The following is a 25,643-nucleotide window of genomic DNA, read 5'->3' as shown; positions in this document are numbered from 1 at the left end:
GAGGAAAAAAGCGGTAAGCGCGTCGCGACGGGGGAATTTCACGCTTTCACGCGTACTCAGGGGCATCCGGCCATTAAAACTAGCGCGAGTCGTCCCAAACGTCAAAATCAGCGGGATTGACCATCCAGAAAAGAAATTATACGACTCGGTATTCTTGAGCAGTACCTCAGTAACAGCTTACGAAAGCCCGCAACTGTCGGTGTTGGTTTTGGGTCAAACCACGCGGCACACGCTGTGAGCTTAGCAGCCACGCCCCCCCCGGTCGGTACGCCCCCCCCCCCCCCCCAAAGGAAAGCTCAGATCGCTCGCTCTCCCCTACGCCTCCTTCTCTCGCACCCTTTTCCAACCACCACGCCGCACCACGCGCAAAACCACCCAAATCACACATATTCTCGCCCGGATCCATGTCGTAGGACGGCAGGACGGTACGTATCTAGAGTCTCTTTGCTTTTGCTTTTCTTGCAGCGAGACTAACGTTGCTTGCGCAGGCACGCGAAGACGGATCGTTGGTTCGGTCAAAGAAGGGGGCCACCGCGGGCCAGGCTGCAGCAGCATCTTCTGGCGCCCCGGGTGCTACTACCAGCACCCTGACTCTCGCCATGTCGGCGAACAGTACACCCTCGGCCAACACGCGGGCCACGCGATCGCGCTTTTCGAGTCCGCAGACGGCGACCAACGGTGCGACCGATTCGTCGTCGAGGGCTTCGGTCAACGGCACGAGCGGAAACGAGGGACAGAAAAAATTCATGCAACGCTGGCTCGAGCCTCCAGTGCAGGTGAAAGCGAGCTATCAGGATGACGGCCTTGTGCGGCAGGGCGTGTTTGAGAACATGGCGCCGCTCGGGACGCTGCCAAAGGTTGGCCTTTTTAAGAAGACGGCGCCGCCCCTGGCTGCCACCCCCGAGCGCACCCAAGTGCGCAGGATTGTTGTCAAGCAAAAGGCAAGGCAACCTGCTGTCCGGGAACCTCCCCCTCCCCCTCCCCCTCCCCCTCCGCCTCCTCCTCCTCCTCCTGCTGCTGCTGCTGCTACTGCGCCCGAGGAAGACGAGACGGAGGCGGACGAGACGGAGGAGGACGATGACGGCAAGACGGTGGACCAAAACGAGGAGAAGCCGGGGCTTGGAGGCGCTGGAGAGGGCGGGCCCAACAACAAGGAAAGCCAGAGGGCGCCGTCCAGGACGGCTGCATCGCAGCGTCCTCGCCGGTCCGTCGCTTCCGGCGAGACGGATGACGAGGAGTGGGCACCGGGCGCATCGGGGCAAAAAGGCAGGACGCGCCGGAGCGCTTCACGGGCGAGCATCGTACCATCGCAGCAACCGGCGGCGGGCGCGAGCGCGGCCGCGCGGCAGGCTAATTCCAAGGAGTTGGTCGACAAGGTGGTGGAGGCTGCGGTTGACGAGGCGCTCACTCATTTCCGGTACCCCACTGCTTGGGCCCTGCGCACACTCTACGATGAAAATTCATCCAACCCAGAATTTCTCGACATGATCCAGAAGGTGTTTCTACAGACTGCCAACGCCGACGAACTGGAAGACTTTGCCCGCCGCATCCGGGCCAAAAAGAGGCAGGGCAGGAAAGACGGAAAGGCGTTCCACCACTTTGCGCCGCGCTCCGCCGACAGCGCAGCCACGCCGCCGGAGCCCAAGAAGGCGCCCTACGGCAACCTCGTCAAATTCGACGTCTCGAGCCTGCGCCTGGACCAGAATCGCGCCAAGTCTCGGAAGAGGGAGCGACCGGCCGACTCTGCTGCTGCTGCTGCTGGTACTGCCGGTACCGCCGGTACTGCTGGGTTGGAAGCCGAGCGGGCCGCCGAGCCCGAGCCTGAGCCTGAGCCCGAGCCCGAGCCCCAGCTCCCTCCACGCAAAAAGCGCAAATCCGGCAGGCAGCAGCAGCAGCAGCAGCAGCAGCAGCAGCAGCCGGAGGCGACACCACCACCAGCACCACCACCCCCAGCAGCAGCAGTAGCGTCATCATCAGTGGCATCCAAGATGGCCGCCGGCGGGACCAACGGCAAAGGCCATGCAGAGACGCCCTCGCGGAGGCGCACGCGGGCGCACTCGGTGTCGAGCATTTCGTCGCTCTCGAGCGCCCGGTCATTGACGCCGCCCGAGGGGATCCAGGAGGACGGCCGGGATGACCAAGGATTCGACGAGCCCCCCCCTTCGCGCACCAGCCCTGCCTCACCCCAGCCAATCACAACAGGCAGGCGGCGTCGGTCCAACGCACCGCGCAAGAGCCGGAACGTGTCGCCCTCCCGACCCTCGCCCGCTGGTTCCACCTCCACCACGACGCAGCAACCGGCCGCCGCCGCCGCTACTCCGTCGCAGCCCTCCCAGCGGCAATCCCCTGCCGCCGACGAGCCAGCTTATGAGATGCCCGCCGTCGTGGACTCGCCTCTCTTTCCAAATCTCAATTCGAAAAAGGGTACCAAGTCCGGCACGCCGGCTCTCGTCTTGGCCACCAAGGTGGGCAAGCTTGACCCGAACGAGCCGAGCCTGCGCCATCGGCAACAGGCACGCAGGGTGACGAGCACCGAATTCCCCATCAGCCACGTCAGGAGGGGCTCTCCGCAGCCTGCATCGAAGCAGGAGAAGGCCGAGGAGTCGGAAAAACCGGCCACACCGGCGTCGGCGCCTGCATCGCGCTCCCGGCCGGCTCCCGCACCCGCCCGCGCGACACCTGCCCCCGTCAGGGAAGGGCGCAGCACCCGCTCGTCGCTCAAGCGGACACACGATGATCTGGAGGACCAGGCATCGCCGACAACCGCCAACTTCCAAGGTTCCGAGGCGGCCTCTACCGCGGCGAATTCGCGCGCTGGCACGCCGGCTCTCCGGGCGGCCAAGAAGCCCAGGACCGGCCTTCGAGTTAAGAACTCGTAAGTGTTGCCCAAGCGCGCAATGTTCTCTTTTCGTTATCACTGTTCTTTCGCTGACGGTTTCTGTCTATCTAGACCGATGAAGAAGAAGAACGGCCCGTCTGCAGGCATTCCTCGTCCCAGCGGCGAGCGGAGCAGTCCGGTGGGCAATGCCGCACGAGAGGTCTGTCATGCTTTCTACCCCCCCCCCCTTTTTTTGTTTTTTTTTGTCCTTCGTTCTTCGTCCTGTTCTATTTTCCTTCTTCTTCTTTTCATCAGCTCGACCTGTAACGGAGCCAAGTTGGCGATGCAAGTGCATCTTCTACATTAGCTTCTCCACGTAACCTGCCCCTCCTCTGTTCCGGCTTGAGCCAAAAAAAAAAAAAAAAAAAAAAAAAAAAAAAAAAAAAAAAAAAAACCGGGGGATGGCGCGCAATTTCTGTTAGCGAAAATCTCCCCTCGCCCAGCTCGAGCTGCCATTTTTCACCATTCCCGAAACATGCCGAGCTCCCTTTCCGGCTCGCACTCTCTGAGAGATTGTTGCTGACTTGCCCACAGGATGACAACGACGACTACTGCTCGTCTTGCGGTGGCAATGGCGAGCTCCTCTGCTGCGATGGCTGCACCCGGTCATTCCATTTCAGCTGCGTCGATCCGGTCCTGAGGCACGACGCCATGCCCGTCGAGTGGTTCTGCAACGTGTGTCGCATCAACCGCGACCCTACACAGCTCCCGCTCCACCGTGGCGCCTTTGCCCAGTTGCTCGAGAAGCTCGAAGCTAGGAACTCGAGCGCCTTCCGCCTGCCGGCCCCCGTCCGTAACCATTTCGAGGGTGTCCGAACCGGCCCCGATGGCGAGTACGAGGAGGTCACGACCACTGTGAAGCCGCCTACTCGGTAAGTATCTGTCATCCCTGTTTCGGCTTGTGCAATCTGGAATCTGGACAGCCTGTTGACTGCTGCCGCAGGAGAAAGAAGAACGACGAAGACCAAGTCCCCGACTTGCACCGCCTGCGTGACGGAGAAGGCAACGCTGTCATCTGCCACAGTTGCCAAAAGGGCACCGCCTCGGACCGGGCCATCATCCCCTGCAGCGCCTGCGGTCTCTTTTGGCACATGGACTGTCTGGACCCCCCGCTGGCGTACCCGCCTGTGTTGCGCACCTGGAAGTGCCCTCTGCACACCGACAGCCTCCTCGCGACTCTCCCTACTCTGCTTCACCCCGCCCACAAGTACCGCAAGGTGAAGGATGCGCCCGTCATCAAGCCGACCTTCACCCGCGGCTACGTCAACAATGGCCACATCGAGATCGACTTTGACGACAGCGAGGACGAGAGCGGCTGGAGGGATGTCGAGACCTTTGGTCGCACCGTGCGGCTCTCCGAGAAGGGCATTAAACTGGATTTTCTCTCCCGGTGAGTTTCCCCCGAATACTACTCCTAGGTGACGGCTCGGCAACATCCAACTGACAGGTCATCTTTAAGCGTCCACCGCAAACGCGCCGACCAGGAGAAGAAGGCGACCGCTCCTCCCGCAATCCCTCCGCCTCTCCCCATGGAACAGAGGTCGCTCGAGGAGCAGCAGGCTGCTCTCAACCTAGCGCAGCTCAGCAGCACCCGAGATGATGGCGTGACCGCTCTCATCAATGCTATGATCGTACGTCCTATCCCGCCGCCTCACTCCTTGACGCGACGTAATACTGACCTCTTCAAGTCCCAAGCGGACCCGGCCGTGATCGACTTGATGGCACGCGCCGAACCCACCCACTTGGAGAGTACCCAGTTGAGCCAGATGGACCAGCAGAGCCTGCGGGCCATCCTCGCGAGGGCGGAGGCGATAAGCGACCATATCCGCAAGCTTCTGGCTTCGTCGTCCACCTCCGATCAGCCCGCCGTGCACCCGGCCGCCGGTACAGAGGCCGCCATTTCGGCCGATCCTGAGGATGCCCCGGCCATGGTTCCCAGCCTCACAAACTCACAGTCGCCAGACGCCGGGACCGAGAACTCGGCCAATGTCGATCCCGACCCCCGCTCCGCGGAACTTGACGCAGCAAAGAGCCCGGCCTCGCCCGCCACTACGGATGACGTCCCTGCCATGACCCAGGGCGAGAAAACGCCCGTCCATGGTGATCAGTCTCCCACTGCGCCGCTTCCCCTAGAGCAGAGCGCTCCCATGGAGAACGGTGGCATTCCCGCCACCCCGACCAAGGCGGCCGCTATTCCGGCTGATGAGCCGGTCGTCCTCGACGCGGGCGGCGATGGGGAGAAGGCGCTAGCCGAGGGCTGCGATGCGGGGCCCATCGAGATGGAGTAGTGATCCGGTCACTTCGGGAATGGACGGGATTGAGACCTCCGCAGGTCTCGGGGGTTGTTGCTTTTTAGTCCACCGCGGTCCCAATGAAGGCTGTTTGTTCTTCACCGACTTTGACCAGGAGACATCTTCCGTCAGTCAAGTCAGGAGCCTCTCACTCACTCACTCACTCTCTCTCTCACGCGCGCGCGCGAAGGACGCTAGCCTCAATGGCGAGACTTGCTACGGCTTCTATCCAACGACACTGCGCCGGTTGTCGCAGCGCCGCTCCATGTTTGCACAACGAACGTGCTGCTATCGGCAGCTTGAAGCGCTGTCACATCAGCTGGGCTGGCGTACAGCACACAACTACATTCTCCGCGTCCTGGGCCTACGATATCAGAGCGCGGTCGGTCATCTCTTTCCGTGTACCAGGGAACATCAGCCTTCTGATTTTCTGCCCCTCGCATCCAGCGTCATCACGAAAGCTGGTGGTATCTATCTACGTCATGGTCGCGTTTCCGTGAACCATGGCGATCCGGGGGCATCGAGATCTCGTCAGCTTCCAGCCCAATAACTAGGCAAGAAGCGGTATATATATATATATATATATGATGTGATGAGTGCCTTGGCTTGTCTCGGCTCTCAGCGCAGCCGAGAGAGACCTTGCGAATCCCTTTTTCAGCCTTTCCTCTTTGTTTGTCCTAAAACCTGTGCCAATAGCGTTATTCTTCAATCAAGCAACCCGCCCTTTTTTTTTCCTTCCGCCTCCCCCCTTCTGTTGTGTTGTTTCGAGCCTTCACAGACGGGCGCGCGGGCGGAAGGGCGGTGGGATATGAGCCCTGGAGTCGGAGTCGGAGTTTATAGGGCTTTTCTTGGTAAGCCACTGGGTTTAAAGTACTCGAGGGATTGAGATTGGGCCTTTTTTTTTCATGCAGGTGGCAGGGGTCTTGTTTTCCGATTGTTTTTCTTCGGTCCTCCAGTCTTTTTGGCTCAGCTCCCCCCGCCTCGGCGGTTCGTCTTTCACTTGGCCATCGACGGTCCTTGGTTCAACCGTCACGGGCGGCGACGCCCGGGCTGGGGCGGAGGGAAGAAGACTGGACGCGATAGCCTCGAGGACTCATTTGATGAAGTGGCATAACATTACTAGATAGACGGGGCCGATATCGGGTTGGCAAGCCGGGCTGGCACATCGGCGCTTTCTGATGATCACGGGTGGCTCTTTTACTTCTGCGTGCTTAGCTTAATCTGCCCAGGGGTTCTGGTGAGGGTCTGTACGAAAACAAGGTATTATTCGCGTTTCGTGTCTCCGCATCGTCGTGTCGCACATTGTGAAATGAAGCGGGAAGTAGAAAAGCTGCAACTCCCAGGCTGTCCTCGATATTTTGGGCCCGTATACTCGGGCTGTTTCGTCTTCCCATCGAATAGATGAGCTCAGGCAATGATGGTGTCAGTCGCCGATGGATTCTCTCTCTCTCTCTCTCTCTCTCTCTATATATATATATATATCTATCTATATAATTAGGTGTAACAATCGCGCAGTCTGCCTGTCCTTTACTCGATCTTTCTCACAAATACTCGCTTCTATGCTCCCTTTTCGCCATTCCTCGCTCATACCGCCCTTTATTTACCTCCGCTGCCATGACTACCACGGCCATTAATTATTGCAGTGGCAACCAGCCACAGCTGGGACGCTCCCAAAAAAGAAAGAAAGCACCTGCGAAGAAGCTAAGCTCCGTCCAAAAAGGTCGACGTCTACCGCATCGAAACAGGAGAAGAACCAAAACGCAGATTATTCTTCTTCCATCTCTACACGGAGGCAAACAGAAAAAGTGGACAAGGGAAACAGGGCGACGGGCTCAGCGTAACCAAAGTGATGACAAGGGATACTGCGTTAGTGTACTGTCATCAAGGTCGTAGATGCATTCGTCCAAAAGAAAGTATACCAGATGACTTTGGAAGTGATGATGGAGATGAAGTAGACGAAGAAAGGGGAGGCGGGCGGCAAGAAGAGGTAAGTGATTATCTCCAAAAAAAAAAAAAAGCAATTCTTTCTTAGTTTTCTGGTTTCCTTCGTACTCTCTTACCAGGCAGGAGACCCTATAGCTCGCCAGCCAGCTAGCCAACTCGAAACCACAAAGGTAGAGAACGGGGGTACAACGAGAAGAATCACACAGAGGCTAGCCCCGCCGTCACACTGACAACGCGCAGGAGGACATGCTAAAGGCGAAGGGCACGGCAAGGCTAGTAGGCGCAATCAACAACAACCAGTGCTTCGCTTGTCTTGTTGTCTCTGGACCTTTTTTTTTCCAGCTCATCTCCTCGTGTTACCCCTCCCCTCCCTCTCCCCCTGCCTGCAAACCCTGGCCAGAACCGACCAAGCAAGCGACCCAAACCAAGCCCAGCACAACAATCCAGCCTTCCAAGCGGTTGAAACAAACCAAAAAGAAACAAGCCCTCTCATCCCATTCCGCTTCCGTCAACCGAGCCAAACCGGACCCCATTCGTCCCGGGTTGCGTCTGGTCCTGCCTACCGCACGGCCGTGAGCCATCTAACTGTACAGCGATACGCTCCCCCTTCGAATTCCACATTCCACATCGCAACGTCTTGTCTTCCCCCTTTGTTCCTGCCTGGGGCCGCGTTCTCGTAACCGCCATGACTCATCTCTGCGAAGAAGGGAAAGAGAAAGAAAGAAAGGAGAAGGAAAGAAAGAAAGAAAGAAAGAGAGAGAGAAAGAATGAAATAAAAAAAAGAATCATAAACCTTTCTATCCACGCCGAAACACACTTTACACCTCTCATAACAAACAGTGCAGAATGGCAAGATCACTAACGGCGCTGCCGACCGTCGGGTTGGGGGCTACGACCAACCCGGCCACCCCTCTGTCGCGGGTTCATCTGCTCAGGGGGGCCCTGGTGCTGGGGCTGCATGTATCCTCCCACCCCGCCGGGAGGGGCGCCGTATCCGGGGAATCCGCCAATAGCCGGGGGCGGTATGGTCATGCCAAACCCGCCCGCACCGGCGCCGAATGGGGCTTGCTGACCACCGGCCGCGGGGATCTGCGCGGGCGGCGGGATGGGGCTGCCGTTGGTCATGGGCTGACTGGCGCGGTACTGGTCGATGGAGGGGCCGGCGCTCTGAAAGGCGCCGTAGCCGCCGGCTTGCATGGCGGGGAAGTAGTTGTTCATGGGCGGCGGCGGGGCGCCACGGGGCATCATGCTCTGCTGGTAATGCATCTGCTGGAGCGCGCTAGGTCCCAAGGGCGGGTTGGCAGCGTTGAACATGGAGTTCTGGGCGTTGAAGGCGGGGAATTGGTCGACTCCCTCGCTGCTGCGCGGGATACCATAGCCCATGTCATAACCGGTCGCGCCGGCAGCGGCGCTGAGCGGGTTGTAGTACTGCGGGTTGCTACCGCCGGCACCATACTGCCCCGCTTGTTGCTGGGCATGCTGTTGCTGGTGCTGGTTCTGGTGCTGGTGCTGATGCTGGTTCTGGTGCTGATGCTGATGCTGGTGTTGGTGCTGGTGCTGGTGCTGCTGGGCGTTGGCCGTCTGGCGAGATCCGGGACGCTGTCGCTCATTGTTCCCATGATCACGAGATGCGCCGCCGCCGCCTCCGCCGCCGCCGCTCCGGGTTGGCAGGCCGACCTCGTCCATCAGCCGCTTGTAACCCTGCCCCGGCTGCGCCTTGATGCGAATCAAGACGGACTTGACCGTCTCGACCACCTGGCTCCTGATGGTCTCGTCGAAGAAGGGCGTCGTCAACACCTTGAAGATCAGGGTCGCTCCACAGGCGTGATCGCTGAGGATCGCTTCCAGCACCTGGTCGTTCGGGGTGAAGAAGAGTGCCTTGAGGATGGTGTCCCTAGCATCCGCCTCGGCCTTCTGGTTGATCACCTTCAAGACGGTCAGATAGGCAACCTTGTGGGTGCACAGGTGCACGAGGTAGGGAACGAGCTGGGGCGACAGCACCGTCCGCCGCTGCGGGAACGTGCAAGTGTCGAGGAACCAGGTCAGGAGCAGCGCGCCGTTCGCGTTGGTGGCGAGCTGGACGCTATGCAGAGCGATCGCGGCGGCCAACATCCTCTGCTGGTCCTTGGAAGCATGGTGGCTCTCCAGGCAGGCCCGCATGGCGCGGGCGCCGTAGCGGCCTTGCGCGATCTCCCACATCCTGCTCAACATGGTCTCGAAGATGAAGTCGTTGTAGGGGCTGCCAAACTTGAGACATCCCTGCAGGACGTAGTTGCCATACTGGTCCAGGAACAGGGGGACGGTGTACGGACGCAGGTGCTGCACGATCAGGGCCATCTGGTGGGGTGTCTTGCAGACATCGATGATCTTCTGGGCCGCCCAGGTACCGTTCTTGTGCACGCCAATTTCGGCCATGTGAGGCGCGATCTCGGCGAGCATCGCGTCCCGAACGCCGTCCGAGCAGTGCTCAAACAGCTTCTGGACGACCGTGTTGCCAAGGTAGTCTGACGAGAGTTCGGCAATCTCGGGAAGCATCTCGATGGCAATGTTCTCGATCTCCTGCTGCGAGAGCGACTGGTTGTCGATCCTTTTGCGGATGTCCCGCAGCTTGGGAGCGTCGTGGATCCGGGTATGGGCAGGCTCCTTGATGGGCGGAATCTCGTCGACGAAGGCGTTGTACTGGATCGCTTGCTGCAGGCTCATCGAGATGCGGTAGCTATCCTCCTCCGTGGCCCCAAACTGCTGCACAATCTGGAGGATATCTCCCGTCATCTCGTGGAGGGGCGGCACAGAAGGGGTGACATTGCCCGCAGCGGGAGCAGATCCGGCATCGCCGGACGCGCCACTGCCGGCACCCTGGCCATTATCCTGAGACTTGGCAAAGGGGTCGGGGCTGGGCGAAGGGACGGCACCGTCATGGCCTGGCGTGCCGGTGCTCGAAGGTGGCTTCGCAAAGTTGATTCGGATCGGCCCGGCACCGGGGAAGATCTCCTTGCCGTTCATGCTGGCCTTGGCGGCAATTGCACTGTCGACGCGCTCAAAGTTGACGAACCCGCAGTTCTTGTGGGTCAGGACCCTGGCCGATACTATGGGCCCGTATGTCTTGAACATCTCGGTCAGCGTCGACGTCGTGGTCGACGTCGGGATGCTGCCGAGCCACAGAGCGCTCGTCGGCCCTTCGAGACCCTGCTCGTCTGTTCCGAGCAACCCGTTGTTGTTGCGGCTGTTCGACCTCCCCAAGGACATGCCGGCGATTGCCTGCGGAAGATCGTCGAACGACTTCTCCTCCGGCACCTGGATCTCGGCAGCCGTGAAAGAGTTGTCCAGTCTCGAGGGAGTAGGGAGGTAGTTGCGAAGGAGGCGCGACGCCGGGGTGTCGAGGATGCCGGCTGTCCGTGCCCGGGGACGCACCGCCTGGTTCGCAAATGCCTGGACGGCCAAGTTGTGGTTGTGGATGGCGGCGTTGGTGGCGGCGAGCTGATCCTGAAGTTGCGCGTAGTGGTTCTCCATGTAGGAGAGGGCGTCAGCGTCATAGTCATCCTCCTCGTCGGCATACTTGTCCTTGTTGTTGACCGAATAGGACCGGAACCGGTTGGCCGCCTTGGTAAAGTCGGCGTAGCTGGGGGGTGCGTAGGCGGCGGTGGTGGTGGCGGCGGTGGTGGTGGCGAGCTGAGCCCGAGCCGGCTGGGGAGTCTCGGCCAGGCCAAGGTAATCCAGCGTCCTCATGTGAACGTCGGTCTCGGCGTTCCCCTCGCGAGAGAACTGTGAGTGAGCCGGAGAACTGGGCCCGTTGGATCCGATGCTCGCGATGCTCGCCAAGGTGTTGCCCCTCTCCCGGCCGGTCGGGTTCCAGCTGCTGAAGATGGAGGGGCCAAACGGAGAGCTGGTTCCGGAGGCGTGAGCGAACGGGCTTCGCTGAGGCATGGAACCTGCCCGCAGCCTCGAGAGGAGTGTCGACGAATTGGACAACTCGGCGGGCGCCTCTAGGCCTGGCGAGGGCGACTTGAAGGGGGTCTGCGACGGGCTCGGCCGAGACGTCTTGGGGGCCAATGCTGGAATGCCAAGCAGGGCGTTGCCCGCGGTGTTGGGGGAGAATCTCGACGGCAGGGTGCCCGCTCGAGCCCGCCGAGTCTGGGGCATGGTGTCGGGGGTGGGCAATTGGGTGAAGTCCGGGAAGCCGTCGGTTGGCGACTCGGGGATGTTTTCGCGGAGGGGCGTTGAGTTGCCACTGGTCGGCGGCCCACCCCACGGGTTCAACGGCAAGCCCGAGACGCCTTCCTGGGCTTGGATCTCTCTGGCTCTGCGTGGCACGGCAAAAGAAAAGATTAGCGGGCGATCGGCCTCGGAAGAGAGAAGCGGACCGGCGGCGACTCACCGCTTGGTAAACAAGCGTCCGGAAGCGGCCATCTCATGCGAGGGCGAGCCGGCGCCGGAGCGGGAAGCACCCGACATCTTGGAGGTTGGCGTCAGGCCAGGAGACAGACCAAAGGGCGCTCGATGGGTGCTGCCGGCCGACTGCGGGTCGTTAGGCGAATTGGCAGTGGGTGAGTTGGAGCGGCCCTGGGCCGACAGTGTCTGCGGCGGGTAGCCGATGGTGAGGTGTTCGCCTGGCCTTGAAGTGGACATTATCAATTATTTCTGATTCCGGTCCTCATCAGAGATATTCTATTCTCTCTCTCTCTCTCTCTCTCTCTCTCTCTCTCTCTCTCTCTCTCGCTCTCTCTCGCTCTCTCTCGTCCCGTTAGGAGCAAGTAGCACGGGCGAGCCCGGCACAATGGGCTGGCGGCGGGATCTCGACGGGCGAGTCTCGGGAGGGAAGAAAAAAAGGTGCGACGACGTGCGCTGCGCGTCGAGCGAGAATCGATCTCCGGCGCGACTAATAGCAATTAGGCGGGAATCGAAATCGAGAAAGACCTGAGCCGGATGTCAAAGACGGGCCGATGCTGCGGCAGCCTCTCTTTAGAGGACAGGCTGGCAGGTGCAATTACAAGGTCGATGTGACAAACGTTCGCTGGAGGGGATCGTCGAATGGGCGATTAACGGAGAAAAAAAAAAAAAGAGAATAGGTCGGCACTGCAACGGAAATGTGTTTTTCTTCTCTTTCCAGGAAAGGAGTGTATGCAGGGCACGGGAGGCCGCAGATTATCGGGGCCGGGGACACTGGCGAGCGTCCTGATCGAGGTCGAGGTTGAATGGTGGGATGGCCGAGTGCTGGAATCGATTGCGAGAAAGTTGCTGGATGCACCGGCACCGATGGCTGGAAATGCTGGGAAGAGTCCCGGACGGGTCTTGGCTTGGCCTTTTTTGCCGGGCGAGGCTCCTCGTGCTCCACTTCAACCTCCAAGTCGTTTTCGGTGTCGTGCTGCGCAACAACCCTGCCCGCCTCGCAGGACCAGGAGAAAAGAGGAGAAGACAAAAAAATGTTCGTAGTCAATACACAGGCGCCATTAAGAAAAAAAATTGAGCCTGGAGAAGAATAAAGTGTCCTTTGAAACGAAAAGGAAGCTGGGAGGAATCAAAGAGGACAAACGACTAGGGAACACGGGAGAGTGGAGGAGTTGAGAGGAAGAGGGAGGGCAGGTCAAGATGAAACAGTTTATTCAGGGGGGTGGTGGTGGTGGTGGGCGGCACGCACCGTTCTCGCCAGAGTGTATCCGTGAGTTACCAAGTACTGTACGGTGGCGTCCTTGCAGGTTTTTTTTTTTTTGTTTTGGGGAGGGGGGGGGGGTGGCCTCTTGAAAAACACCTGGGCCACAATGCAGTCTGCCCTGAACAGCCTCACAGCTTCCACGGCCGACTTACACTTTAGGTAATTTGTACAAGGACTCAGGAACTACGGTGTAACGTACTTCGTACTTGGTGCTGCATTAGTCCAAGGTAGTTGGTTGCTGGCACCAACAAGTGATGGCGCACGCAGCTCGTCGGGCAGGGTCATTTTCAGGTAGTTATTGTCAACAGATCCAAACTTTGGCAGTCACCGCACTCATTCCTCCATGATATTTTTTTTTACTCTTCTTTATTTATTTACCCCTTTACTTTCAAGGTCTGAACAATGTTGCGGGCCAACAAGAAAAAGGCCGGTTCGGCCACGTCCTGCCCTTTGGTTGAGAACGACGACGTCATCACTTTGAGCCAGCAGTCATCGCGCAGCTTGCTGCTGCCTCTTACCCTTGCACGGATCGTCTTCATGGCTCGTCAATTACACAAGAAGTGCAGCCCCAGAGAGGAGTCGAGATCAACGTCTCAGGATGTCACCCATCCCTGCATCAATCCATCGAACAACCTGTTTGCGCGGCCCCGCGGCCCCGCGTTTCTGTTCTTTCTCGTTCGCCTTGTTTGTGCTTGGGGCGGGCCAATGATGAAGTCGCCTGCCCCCCCTATGTGGTTTCCATTAGCACCACACACGGAGACGGGTCTCAGGGGGTTGGTTATTTAGTGCGCGAGGTCGCTGCGCCTACGAGGAGCTGGGCAAGCGTTTCTATTATTATTACAATTATCATCGATCTCGATTATTCTCTCTGTCTCTCTCTTTTTTTTTCTTCTTTTTTTTTCTTCTTTTTTTTCCCCCTCTGCTAGTGCGGACTCAGCTCATGGCTCTTTTTAGCTTGGCCTCTTTGAAAGGGTGTTGAAAATCAGACGCTCTCTCTTCTTCGATTCAGCCGCGCAACATGCAACCGAGGAATACACCCACCTCCTTGCTATATATAGTTTGTATAACTAGATGTCCACTCAAGCTGGGCCGTGTTGTCGAGAAGAAGAGGTCAGTCCGCTTCTCAGCCGCCCCCTCGACGGCGTGGCGAGGTTCATCAGCCTCAGATGGTGCGCTCGGCGTTGGCACACAAGGAAGGAGACAAGACGAACAGCCTGGCTGCAGGTGTGCAACACAGCGGGGGGGCGGACAAGTGTGATTAGTGTGGTACGGGCGGTTATTGTCGGTTGGCACCTGCCGCAATCCAGGGGTGACCTCTTTTTTTCTTTCTTTTCATTTTCTTTTCATTCTCGCAGATTTCAATCATCCAAATGCCTTCTCGACACGAGAGCAAAAAAAAAAAAAAAAAAAGGCCTTTCACCAAAGACACCGGCGGTCCAATAACGCGCCATCTTTCTGCCCGTCCGATCAGTGACGACGGCGCGGAGGGCGTTCCCCGCCGCATAACTAACCCGGCAATGACAGCGTTAAGATCTACCTTAAGGGATCCATGTCGGATCTTCGACACGGCTTGGCCGGAGCGGCGGCTACGCCAATCAGCGGCCCCATCATAACTCACCAGGGAAAGGGCCCCTGGAGAATCTGAAACATCGTCTCGACTCGCCCAAAGTTGATGCTTCTGAATCAGGCCACGGAGACATCGGGCAGTAGTGTACGGAGTACGGCGCAGTGTAGCCCACTTACTGTGGAGCAGCTCGCTCCCAGAAGCAACCCAACGGTCGGTTCCAGTTCGCCAGTCATCGCATGGCACCGTCAATCGGTGGTTTGCGCGCTACTGAGAGCAATGTACTCTCTGTTTGCGGAGCAAATGCTTGAACATGTTCCAATAACCTTGGGACACACGAGGAGTAGAGTGTTCGCGATGGAATTTTGACGCCGTCGCCCTCCGCACGATCAAATTATGAGGCGGTGCTGCTTCCCATCTCCGCCATCAGAGGGCAGACTACAGGGTGTGGCATGCCGAAACAGTCCACCGTTTAGACCAGCAGCACCAATAAGCACCAGACAGAAAGAAACAGCGGCCTACCAAACTGGCGGGCCACCCGTCAGGAACTGGTTTGGAGGTCACGTTCGAGTCAAGCCTTCCAGCACTCACTCTGGGCACTTGACGGTTGCCCAGGGTTTCAGCGCGGCTTCCTGACTCAGCCATGTCTCGTTCGATACCGGCGTCTCGAGCAGAGCTGGCTAGCTTGTTGCTACTTATAGGAGGCGGGCCGGCAAAGGGTCGGGAATCAACAACTTTCGGCTTTCTGTTCTTCGCCAGAACGATGCTCTCAGTCAGCTTTCGTCAGGATTCTTCACGAGCTCACGCTCCAATTGTCCCTGCAATACTGTATCATGTCCCCTAGCCTGAGGGCGGGGCTTAGGTAGTGGGCGGCCCGGTCGAACTTCTCGACTTCATGAGGGTAAAAGTTTCCTCGAGACGCGCGGCCCAGCCCAATGCTTTCCGGGAGCTGTTTCTCCACCCGTACGTACCCCAGGATAGCCCGCGCCCAGCAAGAAGGGGAAGCCCTGTTTGAGGTGCTCTCGACGAGCCTATATAAGATCGGCCCGCCAAAGACGTTCGATGGGTGTTTCTTGTACCTCTCGATGATGAACAGCCGGCAGGTGAGCGCCGGTTGGGAACACGGCGTCGACCAAGAGAGAAGAAAGACCCTACTCTTGATAAACCGTCAACTTCCGCGTCCTTGGAGACCACTCCATGCCTCGAAGGCTGGGCTTTGTCTAGGGTTCCGGAGGCGTTTTACTACAAGCTTGCCAGAGATTTGACGATCATGTGCTGGCAAGAACTTCTCTCGAAAGGTGCGGTGTGAGCGTTAAATATTTGGGCGGGAAAGGTAGGGAAGGCTGGGTATGCGGCGTCTCGGGTGGTGGGAAGACTGTGCGTAGTAAGTAAGCGTACGTCATGCATCCACCCTCATCGAGGATTCCTCCTTGAAGGATGCTGACAACTCTTTGGCTAGGCACGAGCAAGTCGTCCAATGAGCATGAGACATAGACAACCAACCGGTCACCAGCGGTAGGAGGAGAGGAAAGGAACGGGTCTTCTCATTTGCTCGCCCTTGCAAATCATGCTCAGACTAAACATTGGTCAGTCCGTGCTATAATATAGTGTTGGAACTCTGGGTCGTAGCAACCTGACTACCTTCAGATCATCTATGGTGAACTGGACCATATGGTAGATGTTAATAATGTAGGCGCTTCTCGCTCTCCTCCGGCTCCTGTTGGTTTCAAAGACTGGCAACAGATCCTCTCGCGGGTGCTTAACCTTGAAGTTCACCTCTTGAGTCTTCCTCGTATTGCCGTCAAGCCGGTGCCACTCGAAAGACACTAGTATCGTTATCCCGAGGAGGTTCCCCAAGTTCTTCAACCCTGGAGTACCCTACACCTCCCGGACCTACACGCAGAAAAGTCCCAGCTCCCACGCCCGGCGTTTTAAGGGAATGGGAGGAAGGGCACCAAAATCTGACGACAAAACCCAGCGCGAACGTAATATCTGTGAGGGTCGAGTTGTCTCGCTGAATGCCAGACATCCTCCGGGATACCTATAAACAAGAAGCTAAAATGAACGAGCGGAAAGGCGACCAGAACGGATAAACAAGGTAAGGTAACTGTGGCAAGGAGAGAAGCAGTAGACAGACACACCATAAGCTGCGGCAGGATCTTAACAATCAGCAATTAAAATAGCCCAGAATATCTGCCACCCCGGCTTTCCCACCGGGCCCAACAACCACGGTTAACTCTGCCAGCCCAGCCTACCCACAACTAGGATACCTGTCTTTCGCCCGGGGCAACTCGCCGACTCTTCTTTCCTAACCCCCTTCCAATTTCAGGTGCAGACCTGCGAAAGCTCCGGGTCGTCTACCCGAATCCCCGTCTTCACGCATCCCCCCCCCCCCTCTCCTCCCCGGCTTGCCTGCCTTGCTATACGATTATCGATTCAACCAAATGCCACGCTTCAGATCATCACATCATTGCCTCGGCCATCCCTTCCCCACCCTGACACTGATGCGCTCGCTCTATTTGGCGACCCTCTTGAAAGCCAACAGATCGGCCAGGCTCGCCAGCGGGCACCCGTGCTTCAAGAATTCGTGATTGAGCAGCTCCTGTGCCGAGGCGCGGCTCTTGACGTCGACGCACAAGCAGACCGACAGGAAGGCCTTCAGCTCCTTGCTCAGCTTCTCGGGCTTCTTGAGGCGCGGCGTGCCGTTAGTGGCGATGAGATACAGCGCCTTGAGGGGCTCTTCGTTGAGATAGGGCGGCTCCGACTCGATCATCTCGATGGCCATGATTCCGAGCGACCAGATGTCGACCTTGGGCCCGTACTCCTTCTGCTTTACCACCTCGGGCGCCATCCAGTAGGGGGTGCCGACCATCGTAGCCCGCTTCGATTTGCTCTCGGTCAGCTTGGCACAGAAGCCAAAGTCGGCTAAAGACGAGTTAGCAATTGGTTTTTTTCTAGAAGGCAGTTTTGAAGGCCATCGGATGTGGTATGACGTACTAATCTTGACGTTTCCGCGGGCGTCCAGGAGGACGTTGTCGCTCTTGATGTCACGGTGGATGATGTTCTGCGAGTGCAGATGCTCGAGGCCTTGGCAGGTCTAATCCGAAAAAAAAAAAAAAAAAAGTCAGCTTGCTGAGCGAACGAGGCAAGCTTACACGGAGGCGAGCGTTAACATACCTCAAGGCAGATGGTCGAGATTTGCTCCTCCGTGATGACGGGGTTGTTCTCAATAACATCCGTCAGGGCACCACCTTCCATGTATTCCATGACGACCCAGAGCTCCTTGTCGTTGTCCATGAGGAAGGCGTCGAGGAAGTTGACGATGTTGGGGTGCTTGTTCTCCCGCATGACCAGAATCTCATTAACAATCAGCTCCTTGCGGGGTTGGTGAGCAAGGTCCATCTGCTTGATGGCGACACGATCGCTGGTGCTGCGAGTCTTTGGGTTCACCGGGACGCCGGGCCTCTGGCCCATGACCTTGGCCACGTACACGGAGCCGGACGCGCCTTGGCCGATCTTCTTCTGCTTGGCATATAGCCTGTTGGGGTCGTCCCTGGACACGACCTCCCTCAGCTTCGCCATCACCTCGTTCTCCGACATGGTCGACATGCGCACGTCCTGCTTGCGCTCCGAAGGAGGAGGCTTAGCAGTCAGGGCAGCCTCGGCAGCCTTGACGGCATCCGAGTTGGCCGAGCTGGGCGCGGGCTTCGAAACATTCAGGGGCTTCACGGGCGCCGGCATGCGCGACGGCTGCTGCGCCTGAGGTTGGCCATTGGGACCCCTTGCCTGCGCTCCGTTGGGATAACGGGCAGCCGCCGGAGGGCCGTTGTTCTGGTCGGGTCGAGGCGTCCTCTGCGCCTGAGCTGCGGGGTCACGGACCGAGGTAGAGCTGGATTGCTGCTGCGAAAGAGGAGGTCGGGATTGAGCAGAAGAGTTGCTCGGAGGAGCTGGCGCAGGTCTTTGTGCCCTGAGGGACTGGCCTTGGGGCGCCTTGGGCGCGGCTCGTGTCGGGTTGTACCGGTCGGGTTGGGGCGAAGGACTCGAAAAGCCGCCACCAATCTCTTGCTGGGCAAGAGGGACTTTCGTCTTGGGAAGCGACGCGTTGTACGCCTCGAGCTCCCGGCGAGCCTGCTCCTCTCTCTCTGCACGCTGCCTCTCGAGGTCCCGCGCACGCTGCTCTTCCCGCATCCGGTCGGCCGAGATGTAGTTGGGCGACACCCCTTGCATCTGCTGCTTTTGGTAATCTGCCGGCCTAGGCGACGAAGTAGTGACGGGTTGGGGCGAGGGCGTTGTCGAGTAAGATGCCGGGCTGCGTTGTATAGGTTTCGGCTGCCGCGGCGGTGCGACCGAGTTGCCGCTCGGATAGCCATACTGGTCACTCTGCACGGAGTTTGGAGACGCGATGGGCATGGGAGCATTGCCGTAGTGATCGGGATTCTCGGCGCGCTTCGTCATGTCGGAATAGAAATCCAAAACTTCAAAGACGGCCTGGGGATTCTTCTCCACGTCTTCCTTGGTGATGGCGGACGAATTGAGCAGCCTGGTCCACTCCTCCGGCAGCCCAGTGAACTGTCCCGTCTGGGGGTTGAAGCCGACATGCACGGCGTGCGAGAAGTTGGAGGGATTGCTGACACCGCCTGGGCAGCGGGCGTAGATACAGTCAATCCACTCGTATAGCTCATCGTCGGTCTTGACGCAAATGCGCAGAGATCGCACGCCGTTGCCGTCGTCATCTCCGGGAGGGCCAGGGTACGCATTGGTCACGTTCCTCCTGAGCTCAAAGACGGGGTCACCATTGTCGTCAGGTACCCGGTCGACGCTAACCACGTCCGACAGCTGGATCTTGTACAGCCACTTGCCGTTCTCGTTCTTGTGGAAGTCCAGGTTGTCCTGGCGTAGGATAAGGTACCGGCTCTTCCATTGTTGGAACGGATTCTTGCTCGGGAGGCCGACATAGCCTTGCTTGACGATGGCGACTCCTCCGGAACCATCCAGATTGTTGGATCCTTGCCTCGAAATTGGGAGGGCTATGGTAGACCCGCTGTAGGTGCTTGATACTGGAGAGGAGATGCTCATGTTCGACATGCTGTTCGTGAGGTTCACGTTGGGCATGAGACCCAGGCGGGGCTTGTCCGTAGGGGGACGCGGCGCGGGGCCGGGGTTCATGAACTGCCCGCTCGAGTAAATACTAATATGCAGGAGAGTATTAGCACTGAGAGGTGGACTGCGGCGACGTCCGCGCGCGAAGGAGCGGAAGAATAGAGGTACCGATCTCCCGTTACAGGCAACGCGGAGCGAACAGAGCTCGGGGCCCTTCGTTGTTCGAAACAGGCACAGGACGCAGGTTTGCTCGACATCAAGGGAGGTACACACCTATTCTGCATCGACATTTTGACGGTATTGTGGGAGGCGGAACGAGTACTAGAAGCGCAGGTTCAGGATATGGGTCGCCGCTGCAAGTCGGAGCTCGGCCGGTGATGTACACGGCGTCTAGCCGGGTAAGGCTCTGTGAAGCCATGCATTAGCAGATCATCAAATACGCTGGGGTAGGCGTACACCTACTGGAAGCTCGAATGAAGGAAGGGAGGCGCTCCGTATGCGAGGCGAGAGCTACCGTGACCGTGACAGGAGACGCGATATCTGAGATCAGGTGAGACGCCGAAGTGCAGGTAAATGCCGCGGGCGCAAAAAGGAATACCGGCAGCAATGCAAGTGCAACGCGCCGAGTCGCAGCCGGAATCGAGTCGCGATCAATTACTAAAGGTGCGTGCGGGCGGCTGCAAGTCGTGACGGTTACCGTAACAGCAATCGGCTCAGGGGCGAACGCACAGCTGGCACAGAGTCAAAGGCAACATGTGTGAAATCCAATGCTGAGACGACGTAGTGGTCGAAAAGACGGCCGAGTTCGGTTGCTCGTTTTCCAATCGGCCAGCTTCGCTAGCCGGACGGACGGGGTAGGGGATGGCGGTCAGTCGAAGGGCTTCCCGAGTCCAAGGAGTGGGCTAAGCTCGGCAGCGCTCGACTCCAGAAGTTGAGTGTGCGCTCTGTTGGCTTGACAGCCAAAAGAAAGACGGCAGAAAAGCAAGTTCCTGTTGGTGAGAATGACCAATATGTGCGGCTATCACGCGCAAGCACAGGGCTGGAGTGCCGCGCTCAAATGTTGCCGTTGGCTGTGTTAGCTCAGGAGGTTGGTCGACAAGGAGATGGTCTCGCTCCAAGGAGCGTCGGGTCGGGTGCGCCTGTGGATCTCGCAGGAGAGAGATGGGAATGGCTGGGCGCGTACGCTCTCGGCTGCATTCTGGGGAGGGGAGGGGTAAGTTTTCGGGACCCACTAACGCTTACCTGTTTGAGGGCCGGGGTCTAGGGGTCCGATAAGGAACTACGTGGTTTGCCTAAAGATTATACGGGCGAACAAGGTACAATACTAGGAGATCCTGGGCCTCGAACACATGCACAAGGGCATTGGCTCTCTAAGCGCGGTTGCTTGACAGGACTTCAGTGTGACTTGTTTTGAAACTCGGGCTCGTTGAAGATACGGGCGACTTGGAACTTGCAAATTACACTACGGAGTAGTTATATGAAACTTTGACGAACCATGAAGGACCAACTTAAATGCTGGTGATTCGTAGATTACTGACTAAATCATGGCTAACAGCAGTGCCATGGAAAGGAAACCCAAGTTCTCTCATACCAGTCGAACGCAAATACGGCGACTCGACTTCCGACACCTCCTTTTTTTTTTTTTTTTTTTTTTTTTTTTTTTTTTTTTTTTTTTTTTTTTTTGGTTGACGATAGTTATCCGAAAGATCAGTAAGTCCCTGTCCCAGAGCTCAGGTGGATGTGGGCCAGGACCCTTCCAAAAATACAACCCTGCTGATACACTATTCAGTACACAGTAATCTGTACGGATGTAACTAAACTTTTCAGGGCCACCACCATCTGCTAGCCGATGTGGCAGTACAAAGTAGACTGGCTTCTTTGGAAATTTGAACTGCAGCCGACTGGTACAGTACACTACACAGTAAGTATGAGGTGGGTATCGCTGAACCACGCAGCACATCACTGAGAGTGCCTCTGCAACCGGCTCTTTTAAAACCCAGATCGACAGGCCCCTGAGGTACTTGGTGTTCGAAGCCTGTAGGCCTCCCGGCCACAGCAACCTTCCCGGTGACGGGTATGCATGTATGTATGTACAAGCCTGGCTTGACAGAAGGCCGTCTTGTCTCGTAAATCCGACACCACTACCTACTCCGTACCTATAAGTTACTCCGTAGTAGTAGTAATAGTAGTAGTAGTCCTGTCTGAGCAGCACCGAGTTTCAGACGGGCGAGTTACCGTCTGATTCCCCGTCGCTGGTATTGATTCATCAACCAAGAGCCCCTCGATATTAGGACAGAAGTACTAAAAGTAGAGCTCAGCAATCAGAAAAATCTTGCGGCTACCCGCGACGTGTATATAGGTGACCTGACCAAACCCCTTGTACTTGAGCTGACCAAACCCCCTGTTAAGCGAGCTCGCTTAAGCTGACCTGACCAGACCAAAACTTCAAATTTTTTAGACTGGTCAGGTCAACTTTATCCCTCCCTACAATTCTAAAAGAATATAATTAAACACTTTATAATGAATTCTAAATCGATTTAATAAAATTATAAAGATTAATTATTAGATTTTATTACTTTTAAAATTAATATATTTAAAGAGCCTTTTAAAACTAGTTTAAAACTAGTTTAGAATCGATTTAGAATTGCTTTAGAACTAAATTAAATTTAATTCAGAAAGTATTTAAAATTCGTTCTAAAATAAAGCTTTAAAAACTTAGTAAATTATATATTAGGTAAGATTATATAACTTATAATAAAATTAATTTAGAATGGATTTAGAATTAATTCTCTATTTTTTAGGATATTGGTCAGGTCAGCTTAAGCGAGCTCGCTTAAGCTCGCTTAATAGGGGGTTTGGTCAGCTCAAGTACAAGGGGTTTGGTCAGGTCACCTAAGAACTGTACCCGCGACTGTCTTGGACGGCCCAATAAGCCGTATGCAGAGAAGAGCTTCCCGTCTGGGGGACCCCCGGGGGGTGTCGCGGGTTCGGCGCGGCTAATTTCACGCTCGTCGTCTCGAACCGTCTGCCGTGCGACTCCCATACCGGCACGAATGGAAGGCCATGCAGGCTCGGGAAGGCTCATGTACAATCCGTATTCCGTCCTTCGTTCCTTGTACCATCGCTGAACATTCTGCAGTTGGCCGAGTGGTAACCCGCCCACGGCGATGCAGCAAGATCGAGTCGACGCCTTGCGCCTCGCTTTGCTGGTTTTCTCCACACCTAGCCCCTTACCCGTGCGTGCTACTTCGTCCCGTATCCACTGTTTCTGATGCGTTGTGGTGTTTCCGAGTTGCGGATCCGCCGTCGCAGAATCCTCGACTTTGATTGACCGTACAGTATATACATACTGAGCAGTGGTGTAGTAGACGCACAGGATGGGGGTAAATCCAGTTGATAATTATCCTGCGCGGGGAAGAAGGATGCTCTGCGACCCCTTCCAAGGTTTTAGGTGCGCTGGCTTCTCTAGGCAGTGCTATCGGATCTTCACGAAGGAGCTTCTCTTCCCTGTTTCAACAGCGTTTTGTTCAAGGCAGAATGGAGAAATCGGAAATTGAGTGAGGAATTTCACTTGAAAAGATGTCGATATCCAATAAGTGGATATTTACCAGGGGTAACCGACCGCAGCGAGGCGACACTGCATGAGCACGAACAAGCCTTCCGAGATCCCATCGACATCTCAGGCAGCTGAGTGCGCTGATCAACGGACAATATGCTGCATCCCTTGTGCAACAGCCCGCTCGCGGCGCAAGTGACACAAAACAGGAACTGATGAGACGTCAGGCCCATTCCATCACTTGTATCACAAAACACCCTTATGGGCTCTCTGGAAGTGGTCGTCATCCACACACCGTCTCGAGGGATCTCTATTGCGGTATACACAAAGTAGTCTTGGCAAATGCGCGCTCGCACTGACTAAAAAAGCCACATCACCCCTCAAAACCAGCTCTAACGCTGCTGGCTTCAACGAACGGTGACCTCAACCTCCTGTTGGCCCTCGAAGATGGGCAGCTCGGACTCGATGTCCTTCCACGTCTTGTTACCCTCGACCAGAGCCTTGATGGCCTCGATGATCTTGCCCTCGTCGGCGCGCACCTGCCGCGTGCTGTCACGCTCTCTGAGAGTGACGGTGCCATCCTTGACGGTCTGGAAATCGACGGTGATGCCGAACGGGGTGCCCAGCTCGTCGTTTCTGCTGTACCGCTTGCCGATGCTGGCCGACGAGTCGTCGACGCGACTGGAGATCCCGGCAGACCTAAGCTTCTGCGACAGCTTGCGCACAGTAGGCGTGAAATCCTTGTGAGAAGACAGAGGCACGATCAAGACCTTCGTCGGCGCGACGGCGGGAGGGAAAGAAAGTACCTGACAGACGTTAAAATGACGGGGAGAGTGTAGACTGAGGGGTAGGGAAACTTACACCACGCGCCTCATCGCCACCCTCGCTTGCTCGGGTCCAGTAGTTGTGCTCCATCAGGGCGTACAATATCCGGCCGATGCCGAACGACGGCTCGATGACGTTGGGCGTGTACTCCCGGATATTCTCGACCCGCTTCTGCCACTTGATGGCCAGCAAGTCCTTGCTGACCTCAACCTTGCCGTCGCCGATGCTCGGCACATTGATGGTCGCCTTGCCGGTCTCTTCCAGCTCCTTGGCGAGCTTGCCGCGCTCCTCCTGCGTGGTAGCCAGAATGGCGGCCTCAATCGTCTTGCCATCCTTCTTGAAGAAGGGGCCAAACTTCTTCTTTTCGATCTCAACCTCCCATTCCTCAACCACCTTGGGCTCGTCGAGCCGCTGCCGCACAATCAGCGGGGCACCGGTCTTCTTAGCATGGACGGTCAAGTCGTAGGCGCTACGGTCGGCACAGCCGACGCACTCCACCCAACCACTCGAGGTGAGAAGTTCGGCATCCCAGCAGTCGCAGGCGTAGTGGGCCATCTCGTTGGCCATGTGTTGCCTGAAGCGGATCTTTGTCTGGTCGATGCCGATCTTCTTGAGGAACAGATGGATGCGAGCCAGGAAGTAACCCAGGGTCTCGTTGTCAACCATGCCACTCTTGACGGCTTCCCCAATGGTCGTTCTTGTAGTCGTGGTCTTGCCCGACAGCTGGGTTTGGCGGTCAAGGAAGTCGAGCTCAATGTCTTCAACCTCGTGGAACCGATGGTGCTTCTTGTGGCTCTCGGGGTCGACAAAGTGCTCAATCTCAGCCATGAGGAACTCGCGAACGCGGAGCAGGCCAGCCCTGGGAGAAATCTCATTCCGGTAGGACTTGCCGATGGAGGCGGAGGCGAAGGGCATCTGGCCCGTGTTGAACTCGAGGAGCTTAGCAAAGTTCAGAAACTGGCCCTGAGCGGTTTCCGGCCGCAGATAGCCGGGGGTGTTGCTGCTGGGGCCAATTGACGTCTGGAACATCAGGTTGAACGCAACCGGAGGGCTGGGTTGCTCGCCAGTGGAGGGATTCCTGAGGTCGTACTTCTTGATGAGCTCGCCCAGCTGCTCACCATTGTAGTTGTCAATCTGCGCCAGCACCTCCTCGTATTCCTTGACCACCGCGTCGTCCAGCTTGACCGCCTCGTGACCCTTGGACTTCTTCTTCTTCTTCTTGGGGTCCTCCTCCTTCTCTTCCACCTTTTGGCCACGTGCCTCCTTGTCGCCCTTGAGCCGCGCTTCGAGGACATCCTCCACAAAGTGATCGGCACGGAGAATCTCGCCGTTCTTGGGGTCCTTGCACATCCAGTCCGCAAACTTGTCCACGTGGCCGCTGGTTTTGAGAACGTCGTGGGGGGTGAGCGCGGTGCAGTCGACCTCGAGCATGTCCTCCTCGAGAATGAAATGCTTGCGCCAGATGTCGATAACGTTGGCCTGCAGCGCGCAACCCGGCGGACCATAGTCGTAGAGACCAGAGACACCACCGTAAATCTCGAAAGAAGGGGTGTAGAACATGCGCCGGCGCAGAAGAGACTCGAGGGCCGCTTTGTCGAGGGGCTGGCCCTTGAGGGTCGTGGCTGTCGTGGTCATGGTGGGCTGCTTTCTCTTTTTGCTAGACGTATACTTCTGGAAAGCGTACGAGCGCGGGGCAGAGGGAGCAAAAGCTGTAGTAAACCTGCGGACGGGGAAGCCGAAGACCCTCGGTGCCGCAACTTTGTGCAGGTTGAGCGGATTACCAGCGAGTGGCAAGAGGAGAGGGGTGGGCAAAAGGGGCTTCATGAATTGTAACA

At 57.2% G+C, this 25,643-nt stretch overlaps 5 protein-coding genes across 5 annotated transcripts; 1 reads left to right on the top strand and 4 right to left on the bottom strand.

The window, feature by feature from the left end:
* Nucleotides 1–599: 599 nt before the first annotated feature.
* On the top strand, nt 600–5,166 carry P884DRAFT_273852 (uncharacterized protein; the record flags this gene model as incomplete). The annotated part of the gene is made up of 6 exons (XM_069442639.1): nt 600–2,875; nt 2,951–3,038; nt 3,413–3,750; nt 3,822–4,268; nt 4,338–4,509; nt 4,567–5,166. The coding sequence occupies 6 exons, from the start codon at nt 600–602 to the stop codon at nt 5,164–5,166; spliced, it is 3,921 nt and encodes a 1,306-aa protein (XP_069301505.1).
* A 2,805-nt stretch (nt 5,167–7,971) lies between these two features.
* P884DRAFT_191023 (uncharacterized protein) lies at nt 7,972–11,739 on the bottom strand (the record flags this gene model as incomplete). Its single annotated transcript, XM_069437564.1, has 2 exons — nt 7,972–11,413; nt 11,489–11,739. 2 exons carry the CDS (start codon nt 11,737–11,739, stop codon nt 7,972–7,974), a joined length of 3,693 nt encoding a protein of 1,230 aa, XP_069301504.1.
* Nucleotides 11,740–16,250: 4,511 nt separating this feature from the next.
* Nucleotides 16,251–16,732, bottom strand: P884DRAFT_253166 (uncharacterized protein). Its single transcript, XM_069440771.1, has one exon. The coding sequence runs from the start codon at nt 16,469–16,471 to the stop codon at nt 16,259–16,261; it is 213 nt and encodes a 70-aa protein (XP_069301503.1). The 5' UTR covers nt 16,472–16,732; the 3' UTR covers nt 16,251–16,258.
* A 110-nt stretch (nt 16,733–16,842) lies between these two features.
* Nucleotides 16,843–19,717, bottom strand: P884DRAFT_273850 (kinase-like domain-containing protein; the record flags this gene model as incomplete). The annotated part of the gene is made up of 4 exons (XM_069442638.1): nt 16,843–17,252; nt 17,325–17,424; nt 17,505–19,515; nt 19,701–19,717. 4 exons carry the CDS (start codon nt 19,715–19,717, stop codon nt 16,843–16,845), a joined length of 2,538 nt encoding a protein of 845 aa, XP_069301502.1.
* A 3,673-nt stretch (nt 19,718–23,390) lies between these two features.
* P884DRAFT_273849 (uncharacterized protein) lies at nt 23,391–25,443 on the bottom strand (the record flags this gene model as incomplete). Its single annotated transcript, XM_069442637.1, has 2 exons — nt 23,391–23,789; nt 23,845–25,443. The coding sequence occupies 2 exons, from the start codon at nt 25,441–25,443 to the stop codon at nt 23,391–23,393; spliced, it is 1,998 nt and encodes a 665-aa protein (XP_069301501.1).
* Nucleotides 25,444–25,643: the final 200 nt, after the last annotated feature.

This window comes from Thermothelomyces heterothallicus (genome assembly GCF_042370625.1).
Source record: "Thermothelomyces heterothallicus CBS 202.75 unplaced genomic scaffold P884_scaffold_1, whole genome shotgun sequence".
In the NCBI taxonomy this organism is placed as follows: Eukaryota; Fungi; Ascomycota; class Sordariomycetes; order Sordariales; family Chaetomiaceae; genus Thermothelomyces; species Thermothelomyces heterothallicus.
Note: the sequence above shows the minus strand (reverse complement) of the source record. Positions and strands in the feature narration are given on the sequence as shown.

Coding starts and splice junctions, on each gene's coding strand:
- P884DRAFT_253166 (XM_069440771.1), bottom strand. CDS start 16,471: ATGGTGTGTCTGTCTACTGCTTCTCTCCTTGCCACAGTTACCTTACCT.